Source organism: Mobula hypostoma, chromosome 12, assembly GCF_963921235.1.
Source record: "Mobula hypostoma chromosome 12, sMobHyp1.1, whole genome shotgun sequence".
Classification (NCBI taxonomy): Eukaryota; Metazoa; Chordata; class Chondrichthyes; order Myliobatiformes; family Myliobatidae; genus Mobula; species Mobula hypostoma.
The window spans coordinates 53,231,530-53,247,982 of record NC_086108.1 but is presented as its reverse complement, the minus strand read 5'-3'; the positions used below and the strand labels follow the sequence as shown (position 1 = coordinate 53,247,982).

The following is a 16,453-nucleotide window of genomic DNA, read 5'->3' as shown; positions in this document are numbered from 1 at the left end:
TTCAGGCTGGTGGTATTTATAGCCCCATCATCTGTCCTGATTGGTTAGTCCTCATCCAATAAGATTTCCGCTGTCCCACCTTGTTTACAATTGAATTCCATTTCTTACTTATAGCAAGACCTTCATCTTAGTTAAAACTCTTTTCCTCTAGTTTTATTTCAATGGTTTCCTTTACCAGGTGATCCCAAAGTCATTGGCACAGCACAGTAGTTTTGTGCCGTCAAAGTCAATCATATGGCCTTTGCGAATGCAATGTTCTGCTATTGCCAATTTCTCCAGGTAACCCAAACAGATACACCTCCTGTACTTTTTGACTCAATATCTGTACCCGGTTGGAAGCCTGAGAAGAGTTTAATAGGGTTCCCAAATACAAACCTTCTTAGTGCAAGAGATTTAGGTGGAGCAGGATTTGTTAGATGCATCCAGGAGAGTTTCTTAAATTAATATGTTGACAAGTCCAACAAAAGGGGCTGTACTGAACATGGTGTTGGGTAACGAGCCTGGCCAGGTGACCGACCTTTCAGTGGATGCGCAGTTAGGGAACAGTGACTGCAACTCCTTAAGTGTTAAGATAATATAGAAAAGGATAAGTATGGATTTGGAGGGAGTGTATTTAATTGGATCAGAGCAAATTACAAGAGCATTAGGCAGGAACTAGGGAGAATGAATTGGGAACAACTGTTTTTGGGCAAAATCTGTATCTTGGATGTGGAGAATGTTTAAAGAGGTACCTGTCCTGCACAGAGTACAGAACAGGTATGTTCCAGTCAGAGGGAAGGACAAGGATGACAAAATAATAGAACCTTGTTTGTCAAGAGAGGTGACGAATTTAGTCCAGAAGAAAAAGGAAAGATATATAAAGTTTCAGAAGCTTGAATCAAACAGTGCCCTTGACGATTATAAAGAAATCAGTAAAGAACTCGAGGGGAAATGGAAAACTTAGGAAGAGCCATGAAAAGTCCTTGGCAAGAAGGGTTAAAGAGAATCCTATGGTATTCTGCACATACATCAAGAAAAGAAGCTAACTAGGGAGAAGGTAGGACCACAAGAATAAAGGGGGAAATATTTGTTTGGATGAAGAGGATGTGGGCTAGGTCCTTAATAAGTACTTTACATATCAGTATTTAACTAGGAGAAGGACATGGAGAATAGGGCGAGAAGAGCCAAGTACATTGATATGCTAGGGCATTCCAAGATAAAGGAGGAGGTTGTGTTGAGTCTCTTAAAGAGAATTAAGAAGGATAAGTCCCCAGGGCCTGATGGGATATACCCGTTTTTGAGAGAGGCAAGAAAAGAGGTTGCTGGAGCCCAAGATCTTCTCCTCTCAAGCCACAAGTGAGGTCTTGGAGGACTGGCAAGTGGCTAATGTTGATCCACTGTTCAAGAAGGGAACCAGGGATAATCCTGGAACTTACAGACAGGTGAGTCTCAAGTCAGTGGTAGGGAAGATACTGGAGAGAATTCTTGGGAATAGGATTTATGAGCATCTGGAAGACCGTGGCCTAATTTGGGACAGCCAGCATGGCTTTGTGCAGGACAATTCATGTCTTACGAATTTGAACTTAACTTGAGTTTTTTTTTGATGAGGTGATGAGAGTGATGAGGGTAGAGCTGTGGATGTCATCTACATGGATTTTAGATAAGGCCTTTGACAAGATCTCTCATGGTAGGCTCATCCAGAAGATTAAGATACATGGGATCCATTGTGAATTGGACGTTTATATTCGGAGCCAGCTCATCCATAGAAGGCAAAGGGCAGTGGTCGAAGAGACTCATTTTAGCTGGAGGTCACTGATCAGTGGTGTTCCATGGGGATCTGTAATGGGACCTCTGCTCTTTATGATATAAATGACCTGGATGAAAATATAGTGGGCTAGTAAGCTTGCAGATGATATGAAGATTGGTGATGTTGTGGATAATATAGAAAACTGGCAAAGAAGAGTGGAATATAGATCAGTTGCAGATATGGGCAGAAATGGCAGACGACATTTAATCAGCCAAATGTGAAGTGTTGCACCTTGGCTGCAGAAATGTAAAGAGGCAGTATACTGTTAAGGGCAAAACTCTCAACATTGCTGATGAGCTGAGGGATTGCGAGATCCAAGTTCATAGCTCACTGAAAGTGGCTACACGAGTTGATAAGGTGGTTAAGAAGACATATAGCATGTGTGCCTTTATTAGTTGAGGCACTGATTTCAAAAGTCAGGAAGTTATGTTGCTGCTTTATAAAACCCTAGTTCCACCGCATCTGGAGTATTGTATACAGTTCTCGTCACCCCATTATAGGAAGGATGTAGAGAATTTGGAGAGGGTGCAGAAGTAGTTTAGAATTTGGAGAGGGTGCAGAAGTAGTTTACCGGGATGCTGCCTGGATTAGAAGTATATGCTATGACAGCATGGAAATACTAGGGCTGTTTTCTCTGGAGTGGGAAAGCTGAGGGGGAAATCTGATTGAGATTTATAAGATTATGAGAGGGATAGATAGACATACTGTATCTTTTTCTCCTGTGTTGAAATATCTAATAGCAGATAAGAGGGGGTCATTTCAAAGGAGATGTGAGGGGTAAGTTGTTTGTTCATTTGTTTTTCTCTCTCACACACACACAGTGGTGGGTGCCTCAAATGTACTGCCTGGGGTGGTGGTAGAGATAGAAACATTAGAAACTTTTAAGAAATGTTTCGAAAGGCACATGAATGTGAGGAAAATGGAAGGATATGAACATTGTGTAGGAAGAAGAGATTAGTCTAGCTGGCCATTTGATGACTAATTTAACTGGTTCGGTACAACATTGTGGGCCGTGGGCCTGGTCTTGTGCTGTGCGGTTCTATGTTCTATTAAGTGCAATATAAAATGTGCTCTTTGTAAGTCAGCTGACTGTACTTTAAATATCGACAACTAACTAATTTGAACACTTAGCCAAAGCACATGACAGACTGAAAACTCTAACTCACAGTATTACTTCGACAGCACAAGTGTCTCAAGTCACTTAAGGGAGCTTTCTTAATGCGTTAGAATTATTGGCACGTTTTCCCTCCGTTACTGCAAACAGACAGTGTGTGTGTATATATATATCTAAGAATGTGTAGACATTTGTAGTCATAGCAAAAGAACATGATGTTACGTGAGTGATAACTATTGAACTGCAAGAAAAAGTGAAAACCTGTTCCAGTTCTGATGAAGGAACAATGGGCTGAAATGTTAACTTTTAGACTCTCCACATATCCTATGAGGCATCCCAGTATAATGACAAAATGGGGAGAAAATGTTCCAATAAAAAAAAAATCATAACAGCATCATGGTCAATAAAAATACCAAACATGTCTGAGGAGATAATGGCCCATGAAGAGCAAGGTCCCAGATTCAATGCCAAGTGGACACCTGACAAAGGAAGATCATTCAGAGGAATAAACAGATTTTTCACTCCTGTGACCCCAGCAAAAGAGGGGCCTGGGTTGATCTGTAACAACCTTCCAAAAGTAGAACAATGCCCATGAAGAGCACCACTGCAGTGAGGCCGAGGATCACTTATTACATGGGTTTATCTTGTAAGACATTAAAGAACAAATTCCCAAAACTTACATAGCTGCCAGAAGTATAGATTTTTCATGAACTTGGAATGAAAACAGGAAAAATGATAAGGAACAATTGACCTAGAAATTACAAAAAAAAGAGAAGAAATTTCACTTAGCTTGTGCCAGTTACATATTGCAAGAAAGTATCAACATATTTTCTTCAAACTCTTAATTGTGTTCCCTTCTAAAGAATCTCAGTACATAGAATGGTACAGTTTCACAAATGTTAGCAACCCTGAGAAACTTTAATTTAGTTATTGCTCTTTTCCCAGTTGTCAATGACTCAAGATAGAGGGATGGGGTCCAGAGCTTGTCCTGTGATTTTCCACTTGTATTATCTCAGATCAAGAAATGTTCAAGTGGAGCAGTGGCTAAATGGACTTGAGAAATTTTTAATCACTATTTAAATATAGTCTCTTACTTAATGTATAGGGGCTCAGAGATAAATGCTACACAAGGATAACTTGCATAATTGTATAAATGAAGAGCGGGGTCATCATAAGTCCCAGCTCAATCCAATATAAAAGATAGCCCCTCATCACAAAGAACACCAAGTCTAATCATTATCGCCAAAGAAGAAAATCTTTCTTATTTTAACTTGGCGATTCTCAAAATAAAATTTAGTGATTATTGGAGTCTGTCCACTATGCATCTAGAGGTTTCAAAAACTTGCTTCTACGTGCAGGTCTAAAATCATTCAAAGATTGACTTTATGGAATATTGAGCAAAATTATTGCCTCTCCCCTTCTAACAAAATGGCACAACAATTCTTGAGTGAACTGTCTGTTCCAATTCCACCCGGAGCAAGAGGGATTTTTTAAAAATAGGATGAATATTGTTCTTTTTTTCCCCTGGGGTACTACACCTGACAACTGCCCACAGAAGCATGATGGAAATCAAGAAAAAGACAAATTGCATTAAATTATCTCACTTGTATGGGTAATTAGGATGCAGGAATGCTTATCCATCAAATTATTGTGCATCATTCATATCTGTAGCTTCTAAGCAAAAATTTGGATCAGAATTATAACACTTAGTAATTTAGTCCAGAGAGTGCTTGAATTTGCTTAGACTGTGCATAAAGTAGCTAAAGCTGAAATATGATTAAGTAAAAGAAAATCCATATTCCAAGAATAAATCTGCCCGAAGCTGCCCAATCCACCCAAAGCTGTCAGAACTTACAGAATTGTAATGATCCACAGGATTTATAGAACGTTTTTCAAGTCAATTACTAGTGCATGTTAGCAAACAGTCAATTCATGAATTTTTACAGAAAGTAAATTTAATTTAAAGTTAGAAGCATGTTGCAAAAAAAAACTGTTGAATTTATAATTGTGCTGTCAAGGTTATTCTCCCACCTATTTTATCCCTCTCCATTCCTGCAGGCACCAACTCTTATTTGAGATCTACAGCAGCTGCCTGCCCTCTGGAATTTCATCCAAGCCATCAATCTTGACTAAACAGCAAGTGTTGGTGCAACAGGAGGCACATATCCAGCCAGAATTGGTACACAACAGATAAGACTGGAAGCATTCAATTTTTGCTCTTCAGAGACAGGGTGACGCCAATTACAATAGCACAATTACACTGATCTGTGCCTTCACTGCCCACCAGGCCATTGAAGAAGGAAGAGCACAGTTAACATGACGGTTTTCCAATGGTGTGTCTGTAGAGTGGATCACTCCACCGCATCACAGAGAAATGCAACATGAAGGGATTCGGTTATTATCTATTTTTTTTCAATGCACATATATATTAGATCACATTCACTGAATAACTGCCAAGCCACAGAAGATCAAAATCTAAAGACAAAGATTATTTTTTTTGTTCTGCATTATGAATGTTACAATTTACTATCAGAGGACAAAACAAAAAAAAATCCACAAGCATTAACAAAAAACAAAGGGCAAGTAAATGAACAGAACAATACAGAGCAGGAAGACGATAGCTCGAGTTACACAATCAATTGTGACATGGACTTGCTAGTGTCCTTCGGACTAGGAAAGGGAAAATCTGCCAATTTCTCTATTTGACATCACCTTCGCCAGAAAGGAAATACAGGTCGACCTTCACTAATCTGACTACCTGCAATCCGGTTCCTTCAATAATCCGGCACTGATTATGCTTAATGTGATCCTTCTGTAATTTGGCTTTTCACTAATCCAGCACTCCTCAGATCCCAATGGTGCCGGATTAGTGAAGGTCGACCTGTAGTTGCAAACAAAAGGATCTTGGGGAGTGGGCCAACACTAAATAGACTGAGTTGGAGACCACTCCTCAAGTGACATCTGCTTTCAGTCCCAACCAATTAGCTATTCTTGATATAAACACACAAAAAAAGTATTCAACAATGTGGAGGTTAATAACAGTCCACAAACAGACTTGACAATATAACACACTTCAAAAGGAATCACTAAGGCAAGAAAAGAGAGAACTCTGGTAATTTTGCTTCTAGCTGAGAAGAACCAATTCTAGACAGGGCAGGAGGGCACAGAATCGAATACAATGCCGATCACCACAGCTTAAAATCCTTTTAGCTCTTATTGCCAAATGTAAGTTAATATTTAAAAAATTGTATGCAATGCATGTCAATTCACAAAATGCAACTTACCAGTGCAAACTTGAATCCCTTTATTGTGGGATTCATTGTCAACTTCATGCATGTAGGCAGAAGTGTCAGAAGTGTTGCAGCAAAACTGATAAGAGAAACAATTATTGTTAAACATAGAGTTATTTCAATCACTTCACATCAAGGGAAAAACAGACCCTCGCGTATTAAAATGAATATACATGACTTGCCTCGAGCTGTTTTGTGAAATTTCTGTGAAAGAACTTGAAAGATCAGGAAATCAATGTTTGGAGAATCACTGATTAGAAGCAAAGACTTGACTTTAAACACCAGTCGAAGAACATTGCCCAGATCTGTTTTACCACTTGATAAAAGCAATTTGGAATGTTGTGAAAATTCTTCATCCACTTCCGTTTACCATAAGGTTAGAAATAATGCTTTCCTGTCTAAATGTCAAAGCTAAATTAGAGAATAAGAATGTGCCAAGTGCATGTCCAAAAAAAAGATGGCCCTTAATTGCCCTTAATCTTCTATCCAATAATCCCTTCGTATTTTCCTTGCAATGTGTCCTCATAATATTTTCATTGCATTTTTGAATAATTTAAACCATAGCACAGATGTACACTACTGTGCAAAAGTCTTAGACACCCAATATTTTGTTTAATGGTTTCATATGGTATGGCCTCCACAGAGCCTGATCCCAACATCATCGAGACTGTCTGGGATTACTGGAGAGACAGAAGCAAGTGAGTCAACCCAATTCTACAGGAGAACTGTGGCAAGTTCTCCAAGATGCTTGGCACAACCTATCAGGTGATGTTCTTATAAAAGTGCACGTCAGAGTATCCAAGAGAATTGATGCACTTTTAAAGGCAAAGGGTGGTCAAAGCAAATACTGATTCAATTTAGTTTTTTACTGTTTACCGCTCTTTATAATTATCTTTATATATTTAGAAACTTTTCATTTCATTATTTTTGAAAGCATCTTTGCTTTACAGATTTATATATATATGTGCCCAAGACTTTTGCACAATACTGCATTTATTGCGTGCAGTTCAGGTCTCCATACTACAGGAAGAATGGGGTTGTGCCAGACGTAGTAGGAAGGAGATTCACCAGGATGTTACCTGGATTAGTTATGAGGAGAGATTGGATAGGATTGGTTCTTTTCTCTGGAGCAAAGGAGCCTGAGGGGTGACATGATACAAGTATATAAAATTATGAGAGGAATAGATAGGGTGGATATCAAAAAAAAAAATTTTCTCATAGTAGGGTTTTCCAAAAACAAGAGGGCACAAATTTAAGATGATGGGAAGGAGTTTTAAAGGCAATCTGAGAGGGATGGTCTTTTTTTAAGCAATGGTTGATATTTGGAATGTGCTGCCAGAGAATGTGGTGGACTCAAACACAATAACTGCATTTGAGGCATCTGGATAGGCAATTAACTAGAAATATACAGTCCTAAAGCAAGAGAAAGGGACTAGTGTAGATAAGCAATACACTGGGACAGGCATGGAGAACTGAAGGGCCAAATAAATCTATGACTCCACCTTTCCTCAAAATCTGAGCCTTAATTCCAGGTAGAAGTGACAAAGGGCTAAGGAAGATGGAATCTGATTGGACAGGACAGTGGCCCATGGAATAAAGTGAAGGAGGTGAGGAGGAAATTGGAGAGATGAATGTGTAGGTGATAAATAAACTGCATTTTCTTCACGCAAAATGCTGGAAGGACTTAGCAGGCCAGGCAGCATCTATGGAAAAGAGTAAACAGTCAACATGGAAAAAAGAAATTAGAAGTCCAATCTAATCTTCTAATCCCTTTTTTGCAGTCCTGATGAAGGGTCTCAGCCTGAAACGTTGATTGGTTACTCCTTTTCATAGATGCTCCCTGGCCTGCCGAGTTCCTCAAGCATTTTGCATGTATTACTTTGATTTCCAGCAACTGCAGATTTTCTCTTGTTTGCATCTTCTTCAGTCTTCTGTCACTTCCACTTATCACCTCCCAGTTGCTTATATCAAATAAAACTCCCTCCTCCACTATCTGTCTTCCTTTCATTTAGATTCACCTGTCAGCCCTCACTCCACTCTTTTAAACTGGATTCTCCCCTTTCTTTGAAATCCTAATAATAAATAGGTCTCGACCCAAAATTTCAACTGTCCATTTCCTTCCATAAATACTATCTGACCTGCTGAGATCCTTCAGCATTCTGTATGTTTATATCTGAGCAACACACTCCAATACTTCCTGGAATTTGTACTGTCATTCTAGCTGTACCAATAATGCACTTGGTATTTTTTGTCTTGAATGAGCTGCATGCTATGTGCCCAAAATATATCTTCTGTTGTGTTGCCAAATCAACAGATTTTGCATATTCCCAATGACATTTTTCTCCTATTATTCCTATATCCATCCATATTAAATGCTGCTTGCCACTCATTAGCCCATCTACCAAATCATTATTTTATTCCTCACTTACTCAATATGAGAGAAATGCATAAACTATACATCCTGAAATTGTTGTTCTTCACAGACAAGAGTTTACTCTTCAAATCTTTCCCCAATTTCATATCTTCTCAAAATAATAAATTGTTTTCCTATGTTATGATCAACCATTTCAGACCATAAAACATTTGGCCCATACAGTCTGCTCCAATATTTCAACATGACTGATTTATTATCCATCTCAACCCCATTCACCGGCCTTCTCCCTATAACCTTTGACACCCTGATCAATCAAGAACGTACCAACCTCCGCTTTAAATATACCCAATGACTTGGCCTACACAGCCATCCATTTCAATGAATTCCACAGATTCACCACCCTCTGGCTAAAGAAATTCCTCTTCATCTCCGTTCTAAAGGGACATCCTTGTATTCGGAGGCTGCGCCCTCTGGTCCTAGTCTCCTCCATTATAGAAAACATTCTCTCCACGTCCACTATCCAGGCCTTTCAAGGCTTGATAGGTTTCAATGAGATTCCCCCCGCCTCCCCCCACATTCTTGTAAACTCCAGCAAATACAGGCCAGAGCCATCAAACTCTCCTCATATGTTAACTTTCTATTCCTGGAATCATTCTTGTGAACCTCCTCTGGATTCTCTCCAATGCCAGCAAATCCTTTCCTTGAAAAGGGGGCCAAAACTGCCTACAATATTCCAAAATTTCAAAGTACATTTATTGTCAGAAACAAAGAAAACCATAGAACCCGTTCAAAGAAAAACATCAAATCCACCTCCCACATGCAAAAAAAAGTCCTGCAAACAGCCAAAAAAAAAGCCACAGAATATAAAACACAAAATCGAAAGAGTGCAGGTATATTCAGTTCAGTTCAGTATTCATTATCTGCAGGCCACCCCAATTTAAAATCGCCCAAAATAGCAACAAAGAAAGGAGTGACCAGAAATAGATCATAATGTGAAGTTACAGAGTCCAACCCGCAAATTGTGCTGTCTAAACCTTGTCCAGGTCCCAGGACTCTGGCACCATCCTCTGACAGGTGGGGGAGAGGGGGGTGTGAGAGGGGGATTTGAATGCACGGACCTTCCTTTGGGAGCAATGAGCAAAAGGGAGAGAGTGACCATCACATGCAGACAATTTCCTCTGGCAGCAGCAAGAGGCTGGTAGATGGCGCTGAACACATGCCTGCCTTCTACACTCTCAATGATTTCAATCTTCCTTGGTGCTTTAACCGCTGAGATTGGCAAGAAATAGAGTCGATCATAGGCTCATGCCCTATCTCCAGGCATCTTGGCCTCAATGCCACAAGCTTCAGTCAAAGCCTCACTGAACATCCTTGGAGACAGCAGAGTGCCCGATAATACACCACCAAAATGCAGATCACAGGCTCCAACAATAGCAGAACCAGATTTGAAAGAAAAATAAGATGTAAAAGAGGTAGTTTCATGCACCATCTGCAGGATGTCGCCCTTATTCATCGGCGCCATCTTCTTCCAGAGAAGTATTTACTTTCAGCTAATATACAGGGTTGATGCACATTCAATGTCACAGAACATTTGTCCCGAACACCATCCACATAACACTGTCATATATGACACCACCATCCCAGCAGAATCACACAGACTGCTACTTAGTTGCAGCTTGTCCTGAATTGTGGGCAATTTTAATGCAATGGACACATGCCTAGGGAAAGAAAAACAAACTGGAATTGGACTGAGTTGTCAGAGGCTACTTGGGATGCACAACATTTGGAGCATTTAATAAGTAGTGGGAGTTTATCTTTTCTGCCAGTATTGCACTCAACCCTTGCAACTGAGATGATGCAAAGGCTAGAATGCAGCCATCTTCAAGTGGACGAGAAGTCTCCCTCATTTCTCACCGATGAAATGACACTGAATTATTGCCCCTAGATTGCAGCGACACAACACTGATGTAACTCTGATTCAACTTTTCAAAATTCAACGTTAAGGTCTATTTTGGAAATAGTGAAAAATCGCTTTCACACAAAGGTGTTTACTTCCAAGTACTCTTTCACAAAGGAAAGGTAATGCAACAACATCCAACTGAGTAGGATGTTGTACAGTAATGGATTGTGAGAGAGTGTCTACTTCCACATACTCACGACCAGAGTGAAGAAGCTTCCCCTCATGTTCCCCTTAAACTTTTCACCTTTCACCCTTCACCCATGACATCTAGTTGTAGTTCCACCCAACCTCAGTAGAAAAAGGTTGCTTGCATTTACCCTTTCTATACACTTCATAATTTTGTATACCTCCATCAAAACTCTCCTCAATTTTCTATGTTCCAAAGAATAAAATCCTAACATACTCAATCTTTCCACATAACTCAGTTCCTCCAGACTGGCAATGTCCTTGTAAATTTTCTTGGTAGTCATTTAACCTTATTTACATTTTTCCTGTACATAGGTGACCAAAACTGCACATAATACTCCAGATTAGGCCTCACCAAAGTCTTAAACAACTTCAACATAACATTGTGTCTGTGTCTATGTGTCCTGTACTCAATACTTCGATTTATGAAGGTCAATGTGCCAAAAGCTTTCTTTACAACCCTATCAATGAGTTATGGACCTTCATTCCCAGATCCCTTTGTTCTACCACACTCCTCAGTGCCCTGCCATCCACTATGCAAGACCTACCCTGGCTGGTCCTACCAAACTGCAACACCTCGCACTTGTTTGCATTAAACTCCATCTGCCATTTTTCTGCTCATTTTTCCAGCTGGTCCAGATCCTTCTGCAAGCCATAATGGACCACTTTTCAAATCGAAACTTGATTACTCTGTAGCCCAGTGCATGATGAAACAAGGATATACAAACAGGTTCTATTAATCAATGATGTAATGATGGAATGAACTAAACTGATTAACAAACAGAAATAGGTGTAGAAGGAATAAAACTGGCCAAAGGACAACTTAACTAAAATTCGACGGTGTGACAAATGTGACAGTTTAACCTTCAAATCATCAGTTCTTATCACTTGGCAAGAGTGAGCATAGCAACATGATACCAGGTGGTCATCCAGCATCAGCAAAATCTCTCCCAAGCGGAAATTTTGCAGCAAACAGAAGTTTCAAGATGAGTTGGCCCAACTCTTCTGAATAAGCACAGAGAAATGGGCAAGGTCGAAGACCAGAAATGTAGTGGCCAGCCATGGAAATTGAGTGCAGCAGATGAGAGATACATCAAACTGACACACCTTTTAAATCAGAAGTCGTCCAGCGCTGCTATCAGCTCTGAGCTCACCGAAACCACTGGAACCCAAGTACACGCCTTTGCAGTCCAGGGAAGTCTTGTCAGACATTCTCTTCATAGAAAATGCTACCAAAAAGCCATTCCTCAAAGTGGAAACAAAGCCAAGAGGCTCACCTATGCACAAAAATACAAGGACTGGAGTGCTGGACAATGGCAGCAAGTGGTCTTGACTGACCAGTCAAAATTTTAAATTTCTGGCTCAAGCAGGAGGCAGTTTGTCCATAGAAGAGCTGGTGAGCACTGCACAGATGAGTGTCTGCAGCCAACAGTGAAGCACGATGGAGGCTCCTTGTAGATTTGGGACTGCATTTCTGCAAATAGAGTTGGCGATCTGGTCAGAATTAATGGAATCCTCAATGCTGAGTACAGATTCTCATCCATCGCACAATACCATCAGGGAGGCATCTGATCAGCCCCAATTTCATTCTGCAGCAGGACAATGACCCCAAACACATGGCCATGGTCATAACCAACTATCTTCAGTGAAAAGAAGAACAAGGATTTCTGGAACAGATGGTACGGTCTCAATGAAGCCCTGATCTCAGCATCATCGGGACTCGATGGTACTACTTGGAGAGACAGAAACATGCACAGTAGTGTAGAGGTTAGCACATTTTACAGTACAGGTGACACAGGTTCAATTCCTGCTGCTGCCTATAAGGAGCTTGTACGTTCTCCCTGTGACTGTGTAAGTTTCCTCTGTGTGCTCCGGTTTCCTCCCACAGTCCAAAGACATACCAGTAAGTCGTTTAATTGGTCATGGTAAATTATGACATGATTAGGGTTGAATTAGGGGATTGCTGGACGTCGTGGTGCAAAGGACCAAAAGGACTGTATCTCAGTCAATAAACACACACGCACAAATACACACACACTCCTACATATATATTTCTTACTGCAATTTTTAATTATGTATTGCAGTGTACCGCTGCCACAAAGCAATATATGCCAATGATACTAAACCTGATTCTCATTCATTCACTCCAACAAGCCAGTGGAAAGGGCAAATATAGTCCAAGAGAAAATAAATTTGAATACTGTAGAAAACAAAAAAACTGTGCATATTATGTAGTTTGTGATTTACAGATACTGTTGCCATTAAAATCTGCTGTGTTTTGAATTAATTCTGGATAAGCTTCTGTGCTACAGAACTTCATAACTCTGATTCTAAGTACTAATCAACCGTCTCTCCTTCCCACCTGGAACAAGTTTTGTTTCCCTTTGACACCCATTTATAGCTAACTGACCCGGCCACCTCAATTGATGCCCATTTGCAAATTCCCATATTATAAATATTCCCATATTATAAATACAGTTTCCCTGAATACATAAAGCCAAGTGATCTCTATGGTATACAGATCATACAGAGTACTAAATTAAATGCACAGTATTCAACTATTAAATGTATTCACAATTACTTTAAAAATGTCAACCCTTTCATTGCTATAGTAACAACTGAAATATCTAAACCACACAAAATTGCTCAACAAGAAAAAGGTTACCTGAGCCATATCTGTGTCTGTTGTGATAGAATCCTCTTCACCTTCAATATTATAGATAAACTGCACCACACATTTCCAACTTTATCCTAGTTAGAAAAACATAACTAGTTTACCAGATGCCATGTCTTACAAAATATTAATTTGAATCAGGAAGAGGTTGGACTGCATTCAAAGCTTTAAACTATTCAATGATTAAATTTCCCACATGCAATATCAGAATCAGGTTTATTATCACCGGCATGTGACGTGAAACTTGTCAACTTAGCAGCAACAGTTCAATGCAATACATAATCTAGCAGAGAGAGAAAAAATAATAAAATAAAACATAATAATAAGTATCAATTATGTGTATTGAATAGATTTTTTAAATGGGCAAAAACAGAAATACTGTATATTAAAAAAAGTGAGTTAGAGTGTCCAAAGCTTCAATGACCATTTAGGAATCGGATGGCGGAGGGGAAGAAGTTGTTCCTGAATCGCTGAGGGTGTGCCTTCAGGCTTCTGTATCTCCTACCTGATGGTAAGAGTAAGAATAGGGCATGTCCTGGGTGCTGGAGGTCCTTAATAATGGATGTTGCCTTTCTGAGACACCGCTCCCAAAAGATGTCCTGGGTACTTTGTAGGTTATGCCCAAGATGGAGCTGACTAGATTTACAACCATCTGCAGCTTCTTTCAGTCCTGTGCAGTAGCCCCTCCATACCAGACAATGATGCAGCCTGTCAGAATGCTCTCCATGGTACAACTATAGAAGTTTTTGAGTGTATTTATTGACATGCCAAATCTCTTCAAACTCCTAATAAAGTACAGCCACTGTCTTGCCTTCTTTATAACTACATCGATACGTTGTGACCAGGTTAGATCCTCAGAGGTCTTGACATCCAGGAATTTGAAGCTGCTCACTCTCTCCACTTCTGATCCCTCTATGAGGATTGATATGTGATCCTTCGTCTTACCCTTCCTGAGGTCCACAATCAGTTCCTTTGTCTTACTGACATTGAGTGCCAAGTTGTTGCTGTGGCACCACTCCACAAGTTGGCATATCTCACTCCTGTATGCCCTCTTGTCACCACCTGAGATTCTACCAACAATGGTTGTATTGTCAGCAAATTTGTAGATGGTATTTGAGCTATGCCTAGCCACACAGTCATGTGTATACAGAGAGTCTGCAACAATTACACCAGTGCCTAAGAAGAATAATGTGGGCTTCCTTAATGACTATCACCCGGTAGTACTTGACAGTGATGAAATGCTTTGAGAGGTTGGTTATGACTAGACTGAACTCCTGCCTCAGACCTGGACCCACTGCAATTTGCCTATTGCCACAATAGGTCAATGCACCTCCCACCTCTGCCGGAAGTTCCGTGAGTCTCCCGCATCTCGGTAGTGGCTCCCTGACGCCCGGAAATTATATACAATATCCCGGGAATAGATTTTTTTTGAGGGGGAGGGGGAGAGGGAGAGAGAGCATCCTGATTGGTCTCTCTTCGTGCTAAGAGTGGTCCCCAACCACTGGGCTGCAAGGAACAATGTGATTTGGCAATATGAAACGATATGAGTCAGCTGCATCTTTCCTCATTTCCTGTCACGCACTTTTGAATTTTAACGCACGCGAGGTCATCAGTGACCCGAGACAAGCAAAGGAATGGGTCCGTGAACCATTAGTGAATGTCTCCAGTGAATCATCCATGTCAGTGCGGGAAAAAGATCAACTCCTCGAGCTTGCAAATGATGGTGGGCTGAAAAGTATGTTTGACGTAACACCTCTGCCGGCATTCTGGATCCAAGACAAGGCTGAATATCCTGAGATAGCCACGAAAGCACTGAAAACGTTGCTTCCATTTCCAACATATCTCTGAAGCGGGGTTTTCTGCAAAGAATGCAACGAAAACTAAATTGCGGAATAGACTGAACATAAAGAACCCCCTTCGAGTATCGCTGTCTCCCATCACCCCTCGATAGGACCGTGTTGTTGCAGGAAAACAAGCCCAGGACTCCCACTGATTCAGCGATACTGGTGTGTTGCAATGATTTTATATGTTCATACGGGGAAAATATGCGCTGTGTATTTAATATCCAGACGTCACTTAAAATGTTAGGATGCAATTGACTTATCACCTATCAGGTTGTGATAAACACCCCTGCCCCCCGTCGGCCAGTCCACAAGAATATTGTCAATATTAAACCGGTCTGCGGTGCAAAAACGATTGCGGCCCCCTGCTAAGTAGACATATAAGTTTTCTCTGTGGGCGGGCTTTACAGTCGACCTCAAAAATAATGACGGTGTTGTTCGCTGCACTATTTGCAACAGTGACTTTTCTATTGCCCATGGTGGGTTAAAATGTAAAAGACATGTTGAGGTGAGTTTAACAGGTGTCATTTGTTCATTAGCATAGCTAACATTATTTAAACTAGCTGGCTGGCTGCTAAGGAGCTACGCTATTGATGTCCTATTTGATGAGGCCAAACTCCCTGTAGACTTGCTTAAAGTTGTAATAGAATAAACATGATAATATAATATAAATACATATTTTAATGTCACATTTTCTGCATATACCCAACTTGGTTTACAAATTAGACAAAATCACTAAACAAAATATTACATACACCCTTGGAGGTCGACCGTGGGGGGGGGATATGGGGCTGCGGGGGGCGGGGGTGCTACCTCCCTGAAATGGTGGTGCCACCTCCCTGAAATGAGTTTTTGCAGGGTGGGATGTCTGGCAATGGCAGATGTAATCTCAATGGCTCTCCACACGGCTAGTGCCATTTATTCAATTGCTTCCTAATCTACTAATATACCGCTATGAAGAAAAGAACTTCATGGTACATGCAGATTGTGAGCATTGCATCAACTAGCAAGTCTTTGATAAAAGGCCACAAGATTTGCTGGAATGCTCTTACACACTTGGTAGAGATTCAAATGAATGAACAACCTCCTGTGTTTTAACTATTTTGAAATACAGGGAATTTTAGTTATCTTTTAAACAAAATGATTATTGAGGTTAAGGCTCTACGATTTCTAAAGTTGATCCTGGGATTTCAAAAGATGGCTCAAAAGTGCATTTTCAGAAAAATAT

The 16,453-nt window shown here is 40.4% G+C and overlaps 1 protein-coding gene across 3 annotated transcripts in view; it reads right to left on the bottom strand.

Moving 5' to 3' along the window:
* Positions 1-16,453, bottom strand: part of alg6 (ALG6 alpha-1,3-glucosyltransferase) — a 65,839-nt gene that overhangs the window by 12,681 nt on the left and 36,705 nt on the right. For all 3 annotated transcript variants that reach the window (XR_010019894.1, XM_063064112.1, XM_063064111.1), the window contains exons 9-11: positions 13,376-13,461; positions 6,185-6,269; positions 3,581-3,651 (exon numbers count right to left, since the gene is read on the bottom strand). Coding sequence is in view for 2 of the 3 variants with exons in the window: in XM_063064112.1 (XP_062920182.1) it covers positions 3,581-3,651; positions 6,185-6,269; positions 13,376-13,461 (242 nt within the window). In the remaining variant the exon portion in view is untranslated. The remainder of the gene's footprint in view (positions 1-3,580; positions 3,652-6,184; positions 6,270-13,375; positions 13,462-16,453) is intronic.